Source organism: Rutidosis leptorrhynchoides, chromosome 8 (assembly GCF_046630445.1).
Source record: "Rutidosis leptorrhynchoides isolate AG116_Rl617_1_P2 chromosome 8, CSIRO_AGI_Rlap_v1, whole genome shotgun sequence".
In the NCBI taxonomy this organism is placed as follows: Eukaryota; Viridiplantae; Streptophyta; class Magnoliopsida; order Asterales; family Asteraceae; genus Rutidosis; species Rutidosis leptorrhynchoides.
In genome coordinates, this window is record NC_092340.1 from 294,996,042 (window position 1) to 295,014,351 (window position 18,310).

General features: G+C 34.5%; 2 protein-coding genes across 4 annotated transcripts; one reads left to right on the plus strand and one right to left on the minus strand.

Moving 5' to 3' along the window:
• Positions 1-8,777: 8,777 nt before the first annotated feature.
• On the minus strand, positions 8,778-9,707 carry LOC139864321 (uncharacterized). Its single transcript, XM_071852901.1, has one exon. The coding sequence runs from the start codon at positions 9,705-9,707 to the stop codon at positions 8,778-8,780; it is 930 nt and encodes a 309-aa protein (XP_071709002.1).
• Positions 9,708-16,863: 7,156 nt separating this feature from the next.
• On the plus strand, positions 16,864-17,985 carry LOC139863035 (large ribosomal subunit protein P1-like). Of its 3 annotated transcripts, XM_071851683.1 has the most exons (4): positions 16,864-16,936; positions 17,564-17,719; positions 17,756-17,766; positions 17,858-17,911. In XM_071851683.1, the coding sequence occupies exons 1-4, from the start codon at positions 16,864-16,866 to the stop codon at positions 17,909-17,911; spliced, it is 294 nt and encodes a 97-aa protein (XP_071707784.1). The 3 variants fall into 3 exon arrangements, with proteins under 3 accessions (XP_071707784.1, XP_071707782.1, XP_071707783.1); XM_071851681.1 differs by having other exon boundaries at positions 17,558-17,766; positions 17,858-17,985; XM_071851682.1 differs by having other exon boundaries at positions 17,564-17,766; positions 17,858-17,985.
• The last annotated feature ends 325 nt before the right edge of the window (positions 17,986-18,310 follow it).

The following is an 18,310-nucleotide window of genomic DNA, read 5'->3' on the forward strand; positions in this document are numbered from 1 at the left end:
ATTATATTATACTAACTCATGCTTCAATTCCCAACACTTCTTCAAAGCATTTATAATTTAAACTCGAATTTTACAGAATATAGAAACTAAAACAGTTTCCTTTATAAAGATATCGCAAGGAGATACTTAATTGCGGACATGAATCGTTATGAAGATATCTTTCGAAATATAGAGGATATTTATGATGATATTTTGGAATTTCTAAGTTCGAAAGTTGATGAAGAAAAATTTTCCGCAAGCTTTTAACATGACTTCGGAGCAAGATATTCTATAAAGATTTCACCGGATCCAAAATTACCTGGATTCTTTGAATATAGGGTTTGGCCCTTGTGTTTGTCCTTGGTCTCCTCCATGGTTAGCTCAATCCGTTTTTCAGTTCCAAATTTTCTTTTGAGCTTTTCCAACGTACCATTCTTTATTATCAAACTGTTGGCCCTTAAGACCATCTACAATTTTTCTGTTTCCTCTGCATTTAATGCAGCCATATTTGAATCATCGGTTATCAATCCGAAATGGTTTCAAGAAATTTCATTTTTAGATGATTAAACGCTGATTGCGATCGTCAAGATTCAAAGGATGTTTTCAAGAATTTTAAATTTGAAGTGTTTAAGCGTAAGATGCATCCATCAATGGATCTAACGGTTGACGAAGAAATGTTGTGATTTTCAAAAGTAAGGAATGGTAAGTTCGGTGGTTTGATTTGATAATTCATCATAGAATACGAATGAATATAGTTCATGAATGTAGTGATCTTTAGGAAGATAACACTTGCTAAAGCTTTACTTAAGTTCCGATATGTCAAAATCAGAGTATGTAACTGAATTTGTATGAAAATGGTTATTCTTTGGTGAACATATACATATATCATGTGAATGTAAGTAGTATAGTTAACAACTGCTGAATCAGAATGGAAGAATGTACAATGTAACATATTTATATGAGATATGAATATCTCTCGGGTTTTACCTACCCGTTAAAATATTTTTTACAATTAACAGTTTGTACAAAAGAGAAGATATACGTTCATATATGTATTCTTCAGATGTAATCATGGTTTTAATGAGCTAATATAATATTAAACTCATTTGATTTGCTGTTGAAACGAGAATAAATAATCTCCAAAACCTTAGAGATTTCATAATTGTCGTGAAATATTTCGCTAATGAAGTTATGAATTAATACTTCATCATTCATTGTTATTGATATACTTCAGTATATGATGTTGGTGCTCTTGGAATTCTTGTGAAATTCATAAGGCACTAATGATATTTTCTAGAAAGTTTCGAGTAAATCGAAAATTAAAGTATACAATCAATCATGTATTTGAGTAATACACTGGTTTATTACGAAATGGAGTTTATTGTATTAAAGCAATGATTAACGATTGTTAAGTTATTAACAAAACATGTACATCATAGCATATTGTGATATGAATTAACCATGTAGTACATACTAGTTAAGATTCACACGTAATAGCTTAGTACGAAAAGATTTATTATTGTTCCAATCCATATATATAAAGTATACATATGTAATTCTTCAGGAAGAATGAGTCAATACATCTTAACTCATTATTAATAATATTCCTTGGTATCTATGGGGCGTATGATGTTGATGTTTGAGGTACTGAGTGTGATGTCGAGGCGTGGAATGCGGATGTTGTCGTTGGTGAAGCTGGTGATGTTGGTGGTGATGTTGGTGGTGATGCCGATGGTACTGGTGGTACTGGTTATGCTGCTGGTGCTGCTGCTGGTGTTCGTAGGTTTCGCACCATATTCTCCAGAGCCACTACTCGAGCGCGAAGCTCGTTGACTTCTTCTATTATTCCGGGATGATTGGCGGTTCGGACAAGTGGATGAATAAGATCTAAAATTTTAGATATTATATATTCGTGACTGGATATCCTGGAAATGAGGGTGAAAATAGTGTTCCGAACGGGTTCGCCAGTAAGTGCTTCAGGTTCTTCACCAAGAGGTGAATTCGGTTGGTGGAAGGGATCACCTTCTTCTTGTCTCCATTGATTAAGTTTACTACGAACCCATCCCCAATTCATCCAAAATAGATGATGGCTGATTGGTTGGTTCATTCCGGTTACGCTGCCATTGGAGCTCGAAGAGTTTGAGGAATCCATATTATGTGTTTGGAATTAGGGTTTTTGATATGAGATTAGTGTTGAATACTGGATGATATATTCGTCTCCTCGAATACGTGTATATAGCAAAAAGATTTCCGTAATTTACGGAGGGAATTTAGGAAAAGTGTTAGACAAAATCTATTGGGATAGATACGATAAGATATAATAAGATATGATGTGTCTATACTTTAATAATGGCAGTATGACGTGTCAAGATCATAAAGTGATAAGTATGTAATCTAATAATCTTTTGATTAAAGACTTTCAATTCGTATACTGTGATAACCCAATGACATTTTTCGATTCACAAACCGATGCATAAAGGCATAAGGCATATAGGTACGTGATATAACAGGGAGTTATATATGTTTGTGTGTGAGTAGTAACAATTATAAGAGTTTCAAAATCATGGATAATATTTCATGTAATACATATGTAATACACATAACCATGATAGATGACTTATGAATGTTAAGAATTTCTGAAATCATTGTGTCGCATTTAGATGCGGTGGTGTAATTGGATAGTACTCAGGAAAGTGAGCAGAGTTCTTAGATTAGCTCGGCATTCTAAGATAAGTAAAGTTTCTAAAGTATAGTGTAGCATTTAACAGTTAAAGGCAACAATTAAAGGCACTATGGTCAAGAAAAGTTGTAGTCCTACATTAGGAAAGAGACTTTGATTAGAATCTTTAAGTCAAGTTTGGTAAAGCATGATTGTTAAGATTATAAGGCAATCCTAAGTGCTTTAAGTGTAAGGCAGGAAAGGTTATAGTTTCCTAGATTGCTAAGGCACCCTAGCTAGCAAGTAAGGCACACATAAAATTGCAATCCTGGTTCTCTATAACAGCCTGGTTATGCTCTGATACCAATCTGTAACGTCCTCCCAATAGGGTCTGGAAGAAACGTTACTAATATCAAATAAACCAACATATTATAATACGAGAACAATACTAAATGAGAAAATTTAACTTTATTGAGTACGCAGCGGAAAATGAAATGTCGTTACAATAATGGAAATAACGATAAAGTAATTGTTCATATGCAGAAGTAATAAATGCGATATCTCTTGATCCTAAGTCCATGTAGTATCACATAAGTAGTAGATAAGAAAGCTTGAATCAAACAGCACCTGAGACAAAACATGCTAAAGTGTCAACCAAAAAGGTTGAGTGAAGTTCATAGGTTTAACAAAAGTAGTTATCGTTGTTTTTAGACCACAAGATTTAGTTGTAAAGTTGATCTCCCGCAGGATCAAAAAGTAGATCTCGCAGATCCAAAAGTTATGCCAGTGCGTGATATTTAGACTAAACGTTCAAGTTTGCCCCATGACAAGTTGTGTCTATCCTTGTCGGTTTAAATTTCATTATCAAGTAATACAAAGACTGAGTCAAATGTATCGGGGACGTTACTCCCGATAGGCCTACCCCCAATAAATAAGCATGCCGCAGCACTTAAAAATATCACTGTAGGGACTTAGTCGGACGTAGCCGGGTATAGCATAGTTTTAGCAGTTGGTACTTGTGTCTAAATTGTAAATAGTAAAAGCAGCATGTGTCTCACCCCAAATAAGTTAAATAAGTTTGCTAGCAATAAAGAGTGGGGCTATGAATTCACCTTAGTAAGTAGAGAGAGTTATTCCTCGGAATAGAGAGTTGAACGAGTGAGCAGGAAAGTCAACATATTGAAATTTAAGAGTAGTTAAGTGTTTTGCCCATGTTTAAGTTTAAGTATGTGTTTAAGTATAGTTTGTTTTACTAAGTTTCTATTCCTAGTAAGTTACTATTTTTATAAAGTTTCTATTTTTAGAAAGTTTCTTATTTTACTAAGTTTCTATGACTAGAGAGTTTCTACTTTTATGAGTGTTTCCATTTTAGGATACTTGCCGTATTAGATAAGCTTCCAATCACCCCTTTCCCTTCGAATGGCTAATTTAGATCTAGGGGCTTGAGCCATAGGACCCTTTAAATCGGAAATCCAAACCCTCTGCCTAGAATCTCGTAGAAACCATTCGTCAAGAAAGTTCGAAGATCTATACATCTCTAATACATATCCCAAAATGTTTTTGTGCTACAATATAATTAGTAGGTTATAGGTGCTAGTAATAGTAATAGTGTATACATGTTAAGTACTAGTATAAGTAGTATTAGGGTTTCATTAATTAGGGTTAGTTAATTAAAGTAGTAATTAATAACTAGGGTTTAGTAATTAATGTCCTAGGGTTTCATAAATGTTTAGAGTTTAATTAATTAGGGTTTAAGAATTATAGTTTAGGTGTAATTAGGGTTTAAGGTTTTAATATGTATATGTATATATAATTCGTATATATATGTATATATATATATAAAAATATTTTTTTTACATGTATATATGTATATATAAATCTAGGTGTGTTTATGTATATACTTATGAATAACAAGTTTATAATATGAATATGAATTATCAAAGATCAAAGTTTATGTAAATAGTTTAGGGTTTATGTTATACCTTTGAAGATTCAAGATAATTAACAAAGAAAAGATGAACACGATGAAGATGGAAAATCAAAGCCTTGAAAATCTTGAAGAACTCCTTGAAGATTCTTGAAGAACACGAAGAACAAGCTTGAAGATCCGAATACCACAAGAGAGGGAGAGGGAGAGATTGTTTTTGAGAGAGGATTTTGGTGTGATTTGTGAATGAGAAACTAGGTGTTTATATAGTGCAAGTATTAGAGTGTTAGTCAACATAAGGATGTTCTAATTAATGATTTTATTTTGTTTTATAATTTTTAGTCAACAATAGGTGGTACTAGTTTATAATTAGTCAACATAAGGATGTACTAGTTTACACTTTATTTTTAGTCAACATAAGGATGTAAGATTTTTTTAGTCTCATTATTATTACTATTATTATTATTATTATTTTTTTTACATTTACTACATGATAAGTATTATTTTCTTTTTACTAATTCATGACTTGTATATATTTAGTTCCCAATTGTTTTATTATTTATATAAATGTCACTTTTTATTTATTACTTATAGGTTATTAGTTATAATATTACATAAATGCATAAATTTTAATTAGCAGTGAGTGTCGACTAACAGTTTATTATTTTCATCTTTTATTAACTTGTCAATTTTTGTACAAAGTTAATTAATATGTTTTCTAACTCTTAACACTTAACAATTGTTGATTAAAGTTTAATCATTAAGTTTTAATTATATTGTTTGGGCTTTTAATATTGGAAAAATATAGAATGGAAAAATGAGGGTCGTTATAATTGTTACGATTTGATATATATAGGTTAAACCTATAACTCACCAACATTTTTGTTGACGTTTAAAGCATGTTTATTCTCAGGTGAATATTAAGAGCTTCCGCTGTTGCATACTAAAATAAGGACAAGATTTGGAGTCCATATTTGTATGATATTGTGTAAAAACTGCATTCAAGAAACTGATTTCGATGTAACATATTTGTATTGTAAACCATTATGTAATGGTCGTGTGTAAACAGGATATTTTAGATTATCATTATTTGATAATCTACGTAAAGCTTTTTTTAAACCTTTATTTATGAAATAAAGGTTATTGTTTGTTTTAAAAATGAATGCAGTCTTTGAAAAACGTCTCATATAGAGGTCAAAACCTCGCAACGAAATCAATTAATATGGAACGTTTTTAATCAATAAGAACGGGACATTTCACTGTCAACTTATCATCGGGGCAACAAAACAAACGTTTAGTCTAAAATATCACGAATCAGTACTACTTTTGGATCTGTGTGATCTACTTTTATAACAAATCTTGTGGTCTAAGAACAAACGGTCAATCATATTTGTTAAACCTATGAATTTCACTCAACCTTTTTGGTTGACACTTTTAGCATGTTTGTCTCAGGTACTGAATGATCAGGACCTCTATATCTACTGCTTATGTGATGACTTACTTGGCTAGGATAAAGACTTATCGCATATTTATTTTTCTGCATTTGAACAATTTATAATTCTTGTAACGACATTATTAATCCTTCCGCTGCAAATTTGGTTTTATTCATATAGTATTTGTTCTCATTTTATAATATGTTGGTATGTATTATGATATTGAATCACATTTCGCCCAGGCCCTAACTGGGGGTGTGATAGTATATTATATATGTATGTGTATAATTATTGCATTCACTAAGCGTTTTGCTTACCCTCTCGTTGTTTACCTTTTTATAGGCTCGGGCGTTGACAAGGGTAAGGGCGTTCGATTGGATTAGAGATCTCGCTTTTTTTGATAGGGGACGCTTTTGGATGTGTTAGCTTTTGAAGTTTGACCGAGAGTTGGGTAGTTTAACCCCCAAACATCATGCTCTAGTGTCGTTTGGAATTTAAACTAATTCGGTTGAAACTTAAATATTTTGTACGAAACTCGTATTTCGGCCATATGTGGGCCCGGGTTCGTAAAACTTGTTTTATCATTGAAATGTGTTATTCTTACATATTTGAACATGTTCTGAAAAGCGTTTCGTCTAAATACATCGGGAAGTGGGAGATCTTTATTTGAAAAATGACCAAACCGGACAAAAGCTGAAATGGCCTGTTCGCGCCGCGCACCCTAGGGTGCTGCGCGCCGCGCACTGTTCTTTATAAAAAATAAAAAATTTCGCGTATTCGTTTGGATATTGGGTTGGGTCGTTACAAATGTATCCTGCATTCTATTCTATTTATATGCGGATTGGAGCGGCTTCCCATACCAGCTCGCTAGTTCCCAATGCTTTTGGAATACTAGTTGACCTTTCCTTATTCGTATATCTGCAGAGGAAAGCAACCTTGTCCCTTTTCTTTGTTGTGCGAGCATGCAGCCGAGTTAGGAATAGTTCAGCTAGCTTGACTTTGTAATTGACCGAGGTTTATGGGCTCCAGGATCACTATTCTTGCTCTGGTTTCTGAACCTCGTTAATTGTAGCTGACGTTTCCTTCGTACAATACCTGAGTGGCCACCGAGTTGCGCAATGAAGCACACCATCCGGGTTCAATTTCTGTCTATGCCAAATTGTTCAAAAAAGGAGTGTGACTAGAGGGCGCGCATAATGCGCAATTCACCCGGTACCAGGTCTCGCGCTCGGGGGGCTTGATTACCTAAGGTTTTACCTTCTATGGGGGAGCCAATGTGCTCGTTCATAGGAGGGTTTCCTCACTTACTCAAAAAAAAAAAAAAAATTCTCCGAAATAAACTGTGAAGCTTTTGTGTACGAACAAGAGGTGGGATACACTATCAGGTAGTGAGCAACTATTTTTAGTTTGTGTGCATGGTTGCACTCTGGATGTTGGACATCATCTTTTAAATGAAGTTTTTCTTTTAGTTATGAAGTTGAAAGATTTTTGGAGTGAAAAAAAAGAAAAAGAAAAAATCAATCCGCTATTAGTATCTTGAGGTAATGAATTGTACTAGTTTGTGGACCCTATTAACACCGATTTCATCTAAAATATTTCATAAATTTTTAACCTGTTTGTTGAACCAAAACCATTAGATTTAGATAAAAATAATTTCGTCAAATTCGAATATTTAATGGCGTGGTACACGGTTTCATTTAATTAATAATAATACAAATAAGATATAAGATATAGTGTGCAATAGACTTCACTTGTTATTTTCTTATAATTGAAAGTAGTAATTCAAGAAAAACCTAAACGTGGTTACTTATACCATTCGTAACGGTAGGGGGCGTGGGTTGAGGGCGTGTGTTGCTTTTTGATGACTAGGACGTGTGGGTGGTTTGAGTGAAGTAGTGGTGGTGTGGGTTAGTGGAAAGCTGATGTGGCATTTTATTTTTAATTTTTCTGTTTTATTTATTGCTTTTTTGAATTTAGTATTAATATTTTTAAATTTAATTTTTAAAATTCAAAAATAAACGACTATAAAATCCGACCGTTTTTTTTTTTTTTTTTCAAAAACGGATACTTTTCACCTATAAATACACCCACATACCCAACTCATTTCACACACTTCACTTCTCAACTCAAAATCAAAACACTTCCAATCAGTCAAAATGAAAACAATTCCCTCAATGATTGTTGCATACGATGTTCATTACGGGGGCGGTTTCCGTAATCATATGAAGGTCTACAAGTCTGGCAAAAAAATTTCATTCGAAGGAATCGATATGCGTGACGTTGGTTTAGACGATCTGCTAGCCTTTCTGAAGGCAAATGTACCGTGTGAATACACAGATGTGTTGTTTTTTGAAGACGATTTTGATGATGAGATGGAGGCAAGCTATCTCCGTACCTACGATCAATGGTACGGGATAAAAGATACGATTGAAGATCGTGGTAACCGCATTACTCTGTATGTGGTTTTTAAAGATGAAGAAACGTTGGGTTGGCGTTACATCGATGAAGCAAACGAAGAAGAAAAAGAAGAACCGGTGGCTCCAGAATACGACACAGATGGTCGTTTTTTTTATGAACTCTACTGAATTTATCAAAATTTGTGTTGTGTTTTAAGATCTTATGTTGTATTTCAGTTTAATTTAGTTCTTGTTTAAAAAATGTAACGGTTTGTGTGTTGAATAAAAGTGATGTTTAAAAATAATATTACATTACTCAATAAGTAAACACGAAGAACATTAATTTAAATTACTGAAATTAAAAATTACATAATTTAAAAATCTTAACCGTAACTAGAAATACATAACAAATTACTCAATAATATTAGCGGTACGAAAGTAAGGTGATAACCTCTTTCGTAGTGATGCCCGTTAACATCGAATGGTGAAGGTGGAGCAGTTCCATTTTTAATAGTGTTGAACAATGGTGAATAATTTAAAACGTTAATGCCGTTGTTCGCACCTGCCATACCAAAGAATGCATGCCATATCCACAAATCTTGCGAGGCGACTGCTTCTAGCATAATGGACGGGCCTTTTTTATCTCCTCTAGTATATTGACCTTGCCACGCAATTGGACAATTCTTCCACTCCCAATGCATACAATCAATACTACCAAGCATACCCGGTAAACCATGTTTTTGGGCATGAAAACTATAAAGCCGAGCAATATCTTCGGCTGTTGGTTTTCTCAAGTACTGTCTAGCAAACAAATGAAACACGCATCTACAAAAATTATCTAAACATAAAGCAGCTGTTTTCTCACCAATTTTTATGTATTCGTCATGTAAATCAGGTGTAGTTCCATACGCCATTTGACGTATGGCCGCCGTGCATTTTTGAAGTATCGTCAAACTTTGACGACCAGTAGCATCGGGACGTTCCCTAAAAAACATAAAATAATCGGGAATATCGCTACTATTAAAGTTTGATATACCTTCGATGATACGGAGAAATAATTCACGACTCATTCGATAACGTCGTCTAAAGTTCTTTTCCGTATAATTTGGAGTTTCAGAAAAATAATCGTTGTATAACCTCACTGCCGCATCTTCACGGTCCCTTGGAATATAGGTACGGGGGCGAGGGACTCGTGAACTTGAAGCTTCTCCCTCGACATCTTCGTCCGCCAAACTACTAACAAAATTATATATTTTTTCATCATCCGAATCGTCATCAATAATAAATTCGAGCATTTTGAATGTTTTATCCATTATGAAATTTTATAGTGTTTGTAAATAAGAAAGGAAAAGTATTATTGGAGGAAATAAATGTATATAGAATGAGTAAAATGGATGTGTATATATAAGATAAATAGTATTGGATTAAAAATTTTTTTTTATTAAACCCCGAAAATACTAACGGATATATTCCCCATTTATTAAAAATTTGACAAGTGTACCAATCAAAAATCCCCACTCCCGTTACCACCTCCGTCTCCCACCCACGCACCACCGCCACGCCACCTCGGCCGCCCCTCTCCCACGCCCCGATACGGCCCTCCCCACCGCGTGGCCGGATGCCACCTCACCCCCCACGGCGTGACCACCCTACCGATACAAGTCACAATACTCCATTTATTCGATTATAATTGTGTTGTCCTAACTTTTAAATATCTTTATTTTTCATTTAGACACCCAAAAAGATGACGCTGTTGCTGCAAAATGGATCGATGGTCAGTGGTGTTGAACATGGTCTCGTGATTTGATTGGCAGTCGCAATGAGTAAAGTTTGAACGAGCTTCGAAACTCGATCAGTAACATTCATCTTAGTGATCGGAACGATAGTTGGGTATGCACGTTGAGCTCAGATGGTTTATACTCAGTAAAAGTGGCAAGGGAATACATGGATCGTGAATTGTTTGGTGCAAACAACATAAAGACAGAGTGCTTCAAATTTTTGCCCGGAAAAGTTAACGTCTTCTTTTGGCGGGTCAAGCTTGATTCGCTTCCGCTCCGTTGAAATTTATCCGCGAAAGGATTGGAGATTAATTTCATAGTTTGCCCGGTTTGCAACAATGGAGTGGAGACTAGTTCACATACGCTTTTTAGCTGTTCGTTAGCATCGGCTATTTGGCGTCAAGTGAGAATTTGGTTAGATTGCGGGATACCGAGTGTTAATTCGTGGGAAGACTTCACTAGTTGGATCGAGACGTTTCAAGGTTCATCGAGCAAGAAGGATCGGATCATAGCGGTCGTGGTTACTCTACTTTGGGTTATATGGCGATTCCGTAAAGGAGTTCTTTTTAACGAGTCATTTTGTAACCAAGATCAGGAGCCACGGAGCCAGAAGACCGCATAAATTGTATTTTTGATGTAATTAGATCATTTTCTTTTCGTTGACTAAATTATAGAGGTCATATAATTTTTAATTGGAACTATTGACTTTCTATGCTTTTGTAACTTTGTTCTCTCTTAACGCCTTGTTAGAGAGTGATTTTTTTTCTAATAAAATTTTCGGCTGTTAAAAAAATATATATCTTTATTTTTCAATTTTGACTTTAAGTATTTTTTTTTTGTTATGAAATATTTAATTAATAAATATTATATTAGTAAAATTGGGTTTTAAATATGTTTTATAGGTATAGCTTTCATTCAATGTTATATAATACAAACAATAGGAACAAAAACTATTAAAAATCAAAACAAACAAATATAATGGGCGGAAATGGTTGAAAGCAAAGAAAGAAATGATCGGTCCAAAAGAGGAGATGAAACAAATCTCGATTTTTATTAAAGCCGTTTGATTTTGTTTTCGGATGTTTCGTTAGGTATTCGGGTTAGTGGTTAGTCGAGACGTATATGGTGCATAATATTTTGATGTTTGCCTGATTAGATGCCCTGTTTGTTTAGTATTAGGTTGTTTGCGTGTAGCTTGTTCCTTTGTTTTTTATTGTGAGCTCTAGTTTTTGATTTTGATGTAGATGGCCTCGTTTGTATTTTAAGATGTTGTATGTTTTTTGAAGTTTTATTATTTTCATGAAATCCCTCAATTGATTATATAGTATAATTTATTTATTTTAAAAAAAAACAAACTAAAGAAAAGAGTAATAAATATTTTAGACTTAGAGGTGTCCCCGTACAAGTTTTAATTTGGCAATTTTTTGTATAGTGTAAAAATAAGTGACATCAAATGAGTTATAGCTTTTTATTATGGCCTATATATATATGCTAGCTAGACTTGTATTAATTAACATTGTTAGTATTAATAAGTGACATCAAATGAGTTAAATGCTTGGCCACAAATCCGCAACAAGATGCCTAACATTTTTGTTAAGTTTCAAATATAGCTACAAAAATAAGTTTTCTTTGTATAGGGAATTCAGAGTAACATAAGTACGTTATGTTTGTTTAGGGAATTAAGAGAATTAAGAGTAACATAAGTACCTTATGCTACTTAAGTTGTATGGTACTTAAAAAAGGACACTACAAGAAATGTCTACTTAATGTAAGTTATGATTGGTGGCACAAATCTTCTATTCCATCTTACCCATTACAAGATACATATCAGAATAATTAAGAATTTTCCCACAAATACTAATTTGTGTGTATATAGCTATAAATTATCCGCAGATTAATCATGGTTGAAGTTTTAATTAATTATTGATCAAAATAGTAGACTGAGTGTTGAGGGTCAGTTTTGCAAAGTGAACTTCCTTGAGTATTAACAGTTTTTTATTCAAAGTTGATGCATTAGTACAGGTAGGTTTTAAATTGATTAAGTAGTTCATATATTTTTTTGGTCTTTTACAAATCTAAGATCAAGTATGATGTTAATTGCACTATTTTTTTTGACATACTTATATTAGGTGTAAGCAAAGTTTACACTGTAACTTTTTTATTATATAAGAAAAAAATTACTCCATGGATTGTCACGTGGTTTGTACCGTTTTGTTACCCGTGTCCATAAATTTATTACGGAATATTATTTTTAATGTAGACAGTCATTGCAAGTAGCTTGTAGATATTACGTGGAGTCTCTCTCTAACTAACGCTTTTATTACCATTACTATATTATGTAACTAGCTTAATGCCCGTGAATTCGCGGAGCTTTTTTATGAGACTAATCAAAAATAAATTTGAAACCCCTAAATTGATATTTGATATTATTTGAATGGTTGCGAGTTAACGGACGAAATCATATAATAAGGCTGTATAACTGTTGACAAAATCAAAACAAACAAAACCATAAACGAAAAAAACATCATGCTTTAAAATTTCTTAAACTTTAGGCCTCGTGTTGTAAAGATTGAGAACGCCATTTGCTTTGCTAATAATATTGTTTGGATTCGACTAAACGTATGAGCACGTAAGTTATCAGACTACAATGTGTAATAAAGATATTATCATTATGAAAGTATTAAGTAGAAGTAAATAATGAAATATAAGTTTTTACATATTGATAACCATTACAAAAATGTAATGACCTCATCCAAATAACAATTAAGTAACACTAAGTAGAATGTAATGGTTTAATGAATAGCACGATTGTTGTGATATGCTTACTTAGAAGAGATACATATTGTTGAAATAGTTGAGAGCATCAATAATGGTTTTGTTAATATCGGACCACAAGTGTAAGGCCCAAAAAGTCACGTTTTCACCCCGAAACTCCGAAAAGATTCTTAAGGAAATGAGAGTTTGCTTGAGGACAAACAAAGTCTAAGTGTGGGATATTTGATATCGGCTAAAAAGTCACGTTTTCACCCCGGTATTAAGGCTCAAAAACAAGAAAGATTCGAACTTTGTCGGCAAAATACCCACTTCGTCGGTTAGAATTGAAGAACAAGTAATTACGAAGACGGTGCAAAAAGAATCAAGAGAATCGGAGCTAAAACGAAGATTCTAGAGCGAAAACGGTGAAAGACAAGAAATCAATTTATGATCCAGGGAATCAGCAAGCCAAACGGGCTGCCAAACGGTCTGCCAGTGTGGCAAACGGCCTGCCAAACGCCCAGATCAAACGGCCTCGTTAAACGGCTTGCCTTAGCAAACGGGCCCTGCAAACGGCTTGCCAAACGGCCTGCCAGCCGTTTGCAGGAAAATTTTGTGCTTATTTAAAGGGTCTTTGTCATTCATTCCAACACACACTTCAATTCACTTCTTTCTCTCTCTTGTACAATATTAGTCATACTCTCAAGGCCTTCGACTCCGTGCGAGAAACTTAGTACCCGGAGAAGAATGCCTAAGATTGTATTAGGAGCGGTCTGGAGTCTTGAAGTTGTCACTTTTGTATTCGGAACTCATTTAATCTACTGGTACTTCTATCCCTTATCTTTATATAATGTCTTCTATCATTATGTTCTATGATATTGTCGCCATGATTAGCGAGTAGTTATCTTTAGTGTACGCTATGATGTAAGCAGTTATAATGCCGAAATAATGTTATGGTTTGTGTATGCTGTTGAAATGCTTTCCGATTATGCTTTAAACTCAATCGCTTTTCCAAATAATAGAACGTAGTTATTGGCTCTGTTATTGGGAAGTCGCGAACCCCGATTCAGAGTACACTATCTGTGTTACCCCTTGGTAAGAGAAGTCTATCGGATACAACGTAAGATCGACTGAGGCACACCGGTTGTAGTAAGTCTATCAAGCTTTGGATTCCGACTGAGGACTCTTTCGTAGTGAAACATCTGACTAGACCCTTAGTACATTGTCGGTCCCAGACCATGCTAGTGTAGTCACCAAGCATATAAACTTCGTACGTGTATGCTGAAGCACAGCGGTTGTTGTAAGCTGTACCTCTGCTAAGTAAGACCATGAAACCCGGTCAGTGTTGATTAGTACACTGCACCATAACGCGGTCTCAAGCATTGCACCCCGCTTGAGGGATTCTTAGTTAATTAAGGAACTGTTTGTTTAGACACATTAAGGATTGGACCGTTAGGATAACCGAACGTGTTCATGGAAGTCAGCTTGACTTGGCCATGGTGTTCTTTATAGTTGAACTCTTTTTAAGGGCCTAACTATCATTTAAAACCAATCATTAACGAAAGCATTGGAACACACCATGTCTCTCGGATATGGTAAACCATGTATTCTATTATGCTTAAGAAAGTTTAGACCATTGTGGAATGTTAAGACGTCACCCAACCGAGTCGCTCAATTAGATGAGCCGTCTGAACGTGTATGCCTGTAGTCAGACTGCACGGGCATCGGGGGTAAGGGACGTTGCTGTCTATTCAGAATCTTCAAGCCTAACGCAGTACCCAGTGACATGTCTTATGACAGGGGCGTTTAGGACCAGTGTAATAAATACAAGGCCTCTGCCTATTCATGAGCCAGCATTCCATAATCTCGGCAGAATAACTGATGAAATCATAGTATGCACTCATTTTAACCTTATCTGAATTATGAATTTTATCGCATTTACTTTTTCTGTCTTACAAATTAGAAAATCCCAAAATTAAGTAACCACTACTCCTTCATAACTATCTTAGGCTTACATATAGGTTCGATTCTACTGATATCTCAAAAATACGACTCTAGGTCATATTTCCCTTACTCATGCTAAGGAGTAGTACGATTTAGGCCCCGCTAAATATAAATTTAAAACAGTACCACCCCCTTGGTGGTTGATTCTGGCGTGCTGCGGCCCGACGGCACCGCACAATTAAAACCGTCCGTTTTGGCCGTATCAATGGGATAATCGATAATAATAGATTAGGATAAGATTGTATTTTAAACAAAAGATAAGATTGATTCCGTGCACACTAAGCAAAGTCGCGTTGTGCGCTCTTATTCACATTTAGAACAAACAAAATGAGCGTGCGCCAAGCACGTGACACGCACGAGTGCCTGGTACAGGAGTATACGTGTCATTACTAACCCATATGAAGGAATAATATTTCAGGCCAATCACATATAAATATAAAATCAACTATCTACCTCTTGAGACCCTCTCTATCGACCTCGTTACACGACAAACGTAACCGACTTTTTGAGCGATATTAGTAGATCATCAAGAACTTAAAGATATCGTCAACAAGATCAATCACCCTGAAAAATAAAGAAGTTTATCAGTAATATTGAAAAGTCAAGATTCATTTGATGAGCTGTTTTAAGCTCATAAAACATATTTTTTCTTCGGTTTTAAGATCGTGAACTTTTCTGTGCACCGCACACCACACAACACACACCACGCATACGCACCACGCACTAAACAAAAACTTGTGCGTGCGTGCGTGTTGCACAAGGATTTGAAATTAGGGTAACAGTGTGGTGATGGCGATTAACGGGGAAGTAGTGGTGATGATGTTGTTGGTAGTGGTGGCGGTAATTGATGTCCCCTAAATGCCCAAACGAAACTAGTATTAAGTGTAAATTTAAACCCTGCTTCGAATACACACTTAATGGCTTTGTTTGGGCATTTAATAGATAATGGTGGTTTCGTAATGTCGAAGAACGGGGAGGTGGTGGTGATTGTTGTGATGACATAAGCCAAAAAAATTGAGTCAGTGTGTATGTAATCACCCGGTGGCTCACACCAAGATTTAAATACACACCGAATGGATTCATTTGGGCATTAAACTGTTGGTGATGATGTAGTTGGTGGTGGTGATGGTGGTATCCATGCAGGTTTTTGGTGGTGGTTATGCAAAAGTAAGTTGGTTGATGATACATTTAATACCTCGAGTTTGGTTTTTAACATGTTGATACTAAAAAAAAAAAAAATAATCAAAAAACAGTAAGATTCTTGGACCCCAGTTTTGCCTTTTAAGATCTTGATAATCGAAACAAATTAGGAAATCTTATCCGGAATATCCTTATAAACACGCACCACACACGAACAACATGCATTGTGCGTGTTGCGCTATGCGTGGTGCGTGTTGGTTAGTATAATAGCATCAAAAGCAAATGTGCTCGGTGACACGCATCACACATCAACTTACACGCATCATGTGTTGTGCGTAATGCGTGGGTAGAAGGCATATTTTGCAATTTTTAAAATTTTGAGGGCATATTGTTAAACAATTTCGAAAATGAGAGCATTTTGACCAATTTTCTTTTATAGACTCACAATGAGCTTTCTTGAAATAAGACTAAATGGGCTTAATTAAGTTAGTTTGGTCCATTTACAGTTACATTAGTTGAATAAATTTGTTAACCAGTATTACTTAGGCCCAATCCATTAACTATCCAATCATGTAGGCCTTGCAATTTTCAAATTTAAATCAGCCAGGGTATCATATTCTCTGATAACACTATAGTACAAGCGGCAGAGTTCTTACATTCCAGGGTTTCAACGCACATAAAAAATTGAATCATTTTCATTCAGGTGCGTAAGATCTTTATTACTAACTGATATTCATTTTATATTAATTTTATTTATTTATGCTTTTGTATTTTATTTCCAGAAGATAATAAAATGTCGAGCGGAGAACTTGCTTCCACTTACGCCTATTTGATTCTCTTTGACGATGGCATACCTGTCACTGTTAGTAATTTATATCGCTTCAGTTTTTTTTTACAAGTATTTGATTATTTTATTAATCTTTGTTTATCTTTTTTTTTATTAAGTTTTACTGCTTAAAGCTAGTGCTTGGAGGTAAAAGTATATAATTGTATAATACTGTATATAATCAAGAATATAAAGACTTAAATGCGCGTATATAACAATATATATACACATACCAGGTTCGGTTGTATATAAAAGTTACTTTATATAATTGCTATGTTAAATGAAATTGGACTTATAACATATAAAAGTTACTTTATATAATTGTATATAAAAGTTACTTTATATAAATATGGGCTAGGTTATAACATGGAATTGGACTTATAACATATATTGTAGTAGCAAGTTTTAATTATTATATTTGACTTTTTGCGTTAATTGGCGATTTTGACTCATAATTTGATGGATTGATATATTTATTGAGATTAATGTAATGCTTTATTGTGGCATTTTACACATTTCAAATATTATGTTAATATCTGTTACAAACTTCTGCACTAACTTATGCTACTTAATATTGATTATATTGTGTGGGCGTGTGCATAATAAAGTATGAAGATTGGGGGATGTGATTTTAATTTTTTCATGATGTATTTACTACAAGCTGAAGAGATTGCTACTATTTTGAAAGCAGCTAATGTCCAATGTGAATCCTATTGGCCAAGTTTATTTGCTAAACTTGTAAAGAAGAAGAACATCGAGGATCTTATCGTAAACGTTGGTGCCGGTGGTGGTGCACTAGTTGTTGCTGCTCCGGCAGCTGCTGGTGGTGCAGCTGCAGCTGCAGCCGCACCTGCTGTAGAAGAAAAGAAGGTACATTTGTTACCTTTATTAGTTTATAATACTCAGTCTTTTTTATTTGTATATTGTTGAATTGATATACCTTTTTGGTCAATGTATGTAGGAGGAGCCTAAGGAAGAGAGTGACGATGATATGGGATTCAGCTTATTTAATTAGAAGGTTTCTGTTATGTATTAGTTTAAAACAATCTTGCTCGTTTGACTTTGAGCACTTAATCATAGATTTACCACATATTTTATCATGTTTTAGATTTCTTTTTTTTTTTTTTTTTTGGTATCATTAAGAAGCATATTTTTCTGATAGTCACATATGGTTTTGCCACCTATTCTACCACACTTGATAACTCTCATTTCTTGATTGGGTCTATGATTTTGTTAATATTTACGACGACTTTTAGGGCCTTGTTCAGTCATTTGCTTATGTAACACCGGCCATTTTTTTTTTTTAATACACAGCGGAAGACTTTAATAATAAACAAAATATTAGTCACGTCATTACATTAAACCGTATAATTAAGTTTAAGCTTACACAACAGTGTTACGTTATTACAAAACA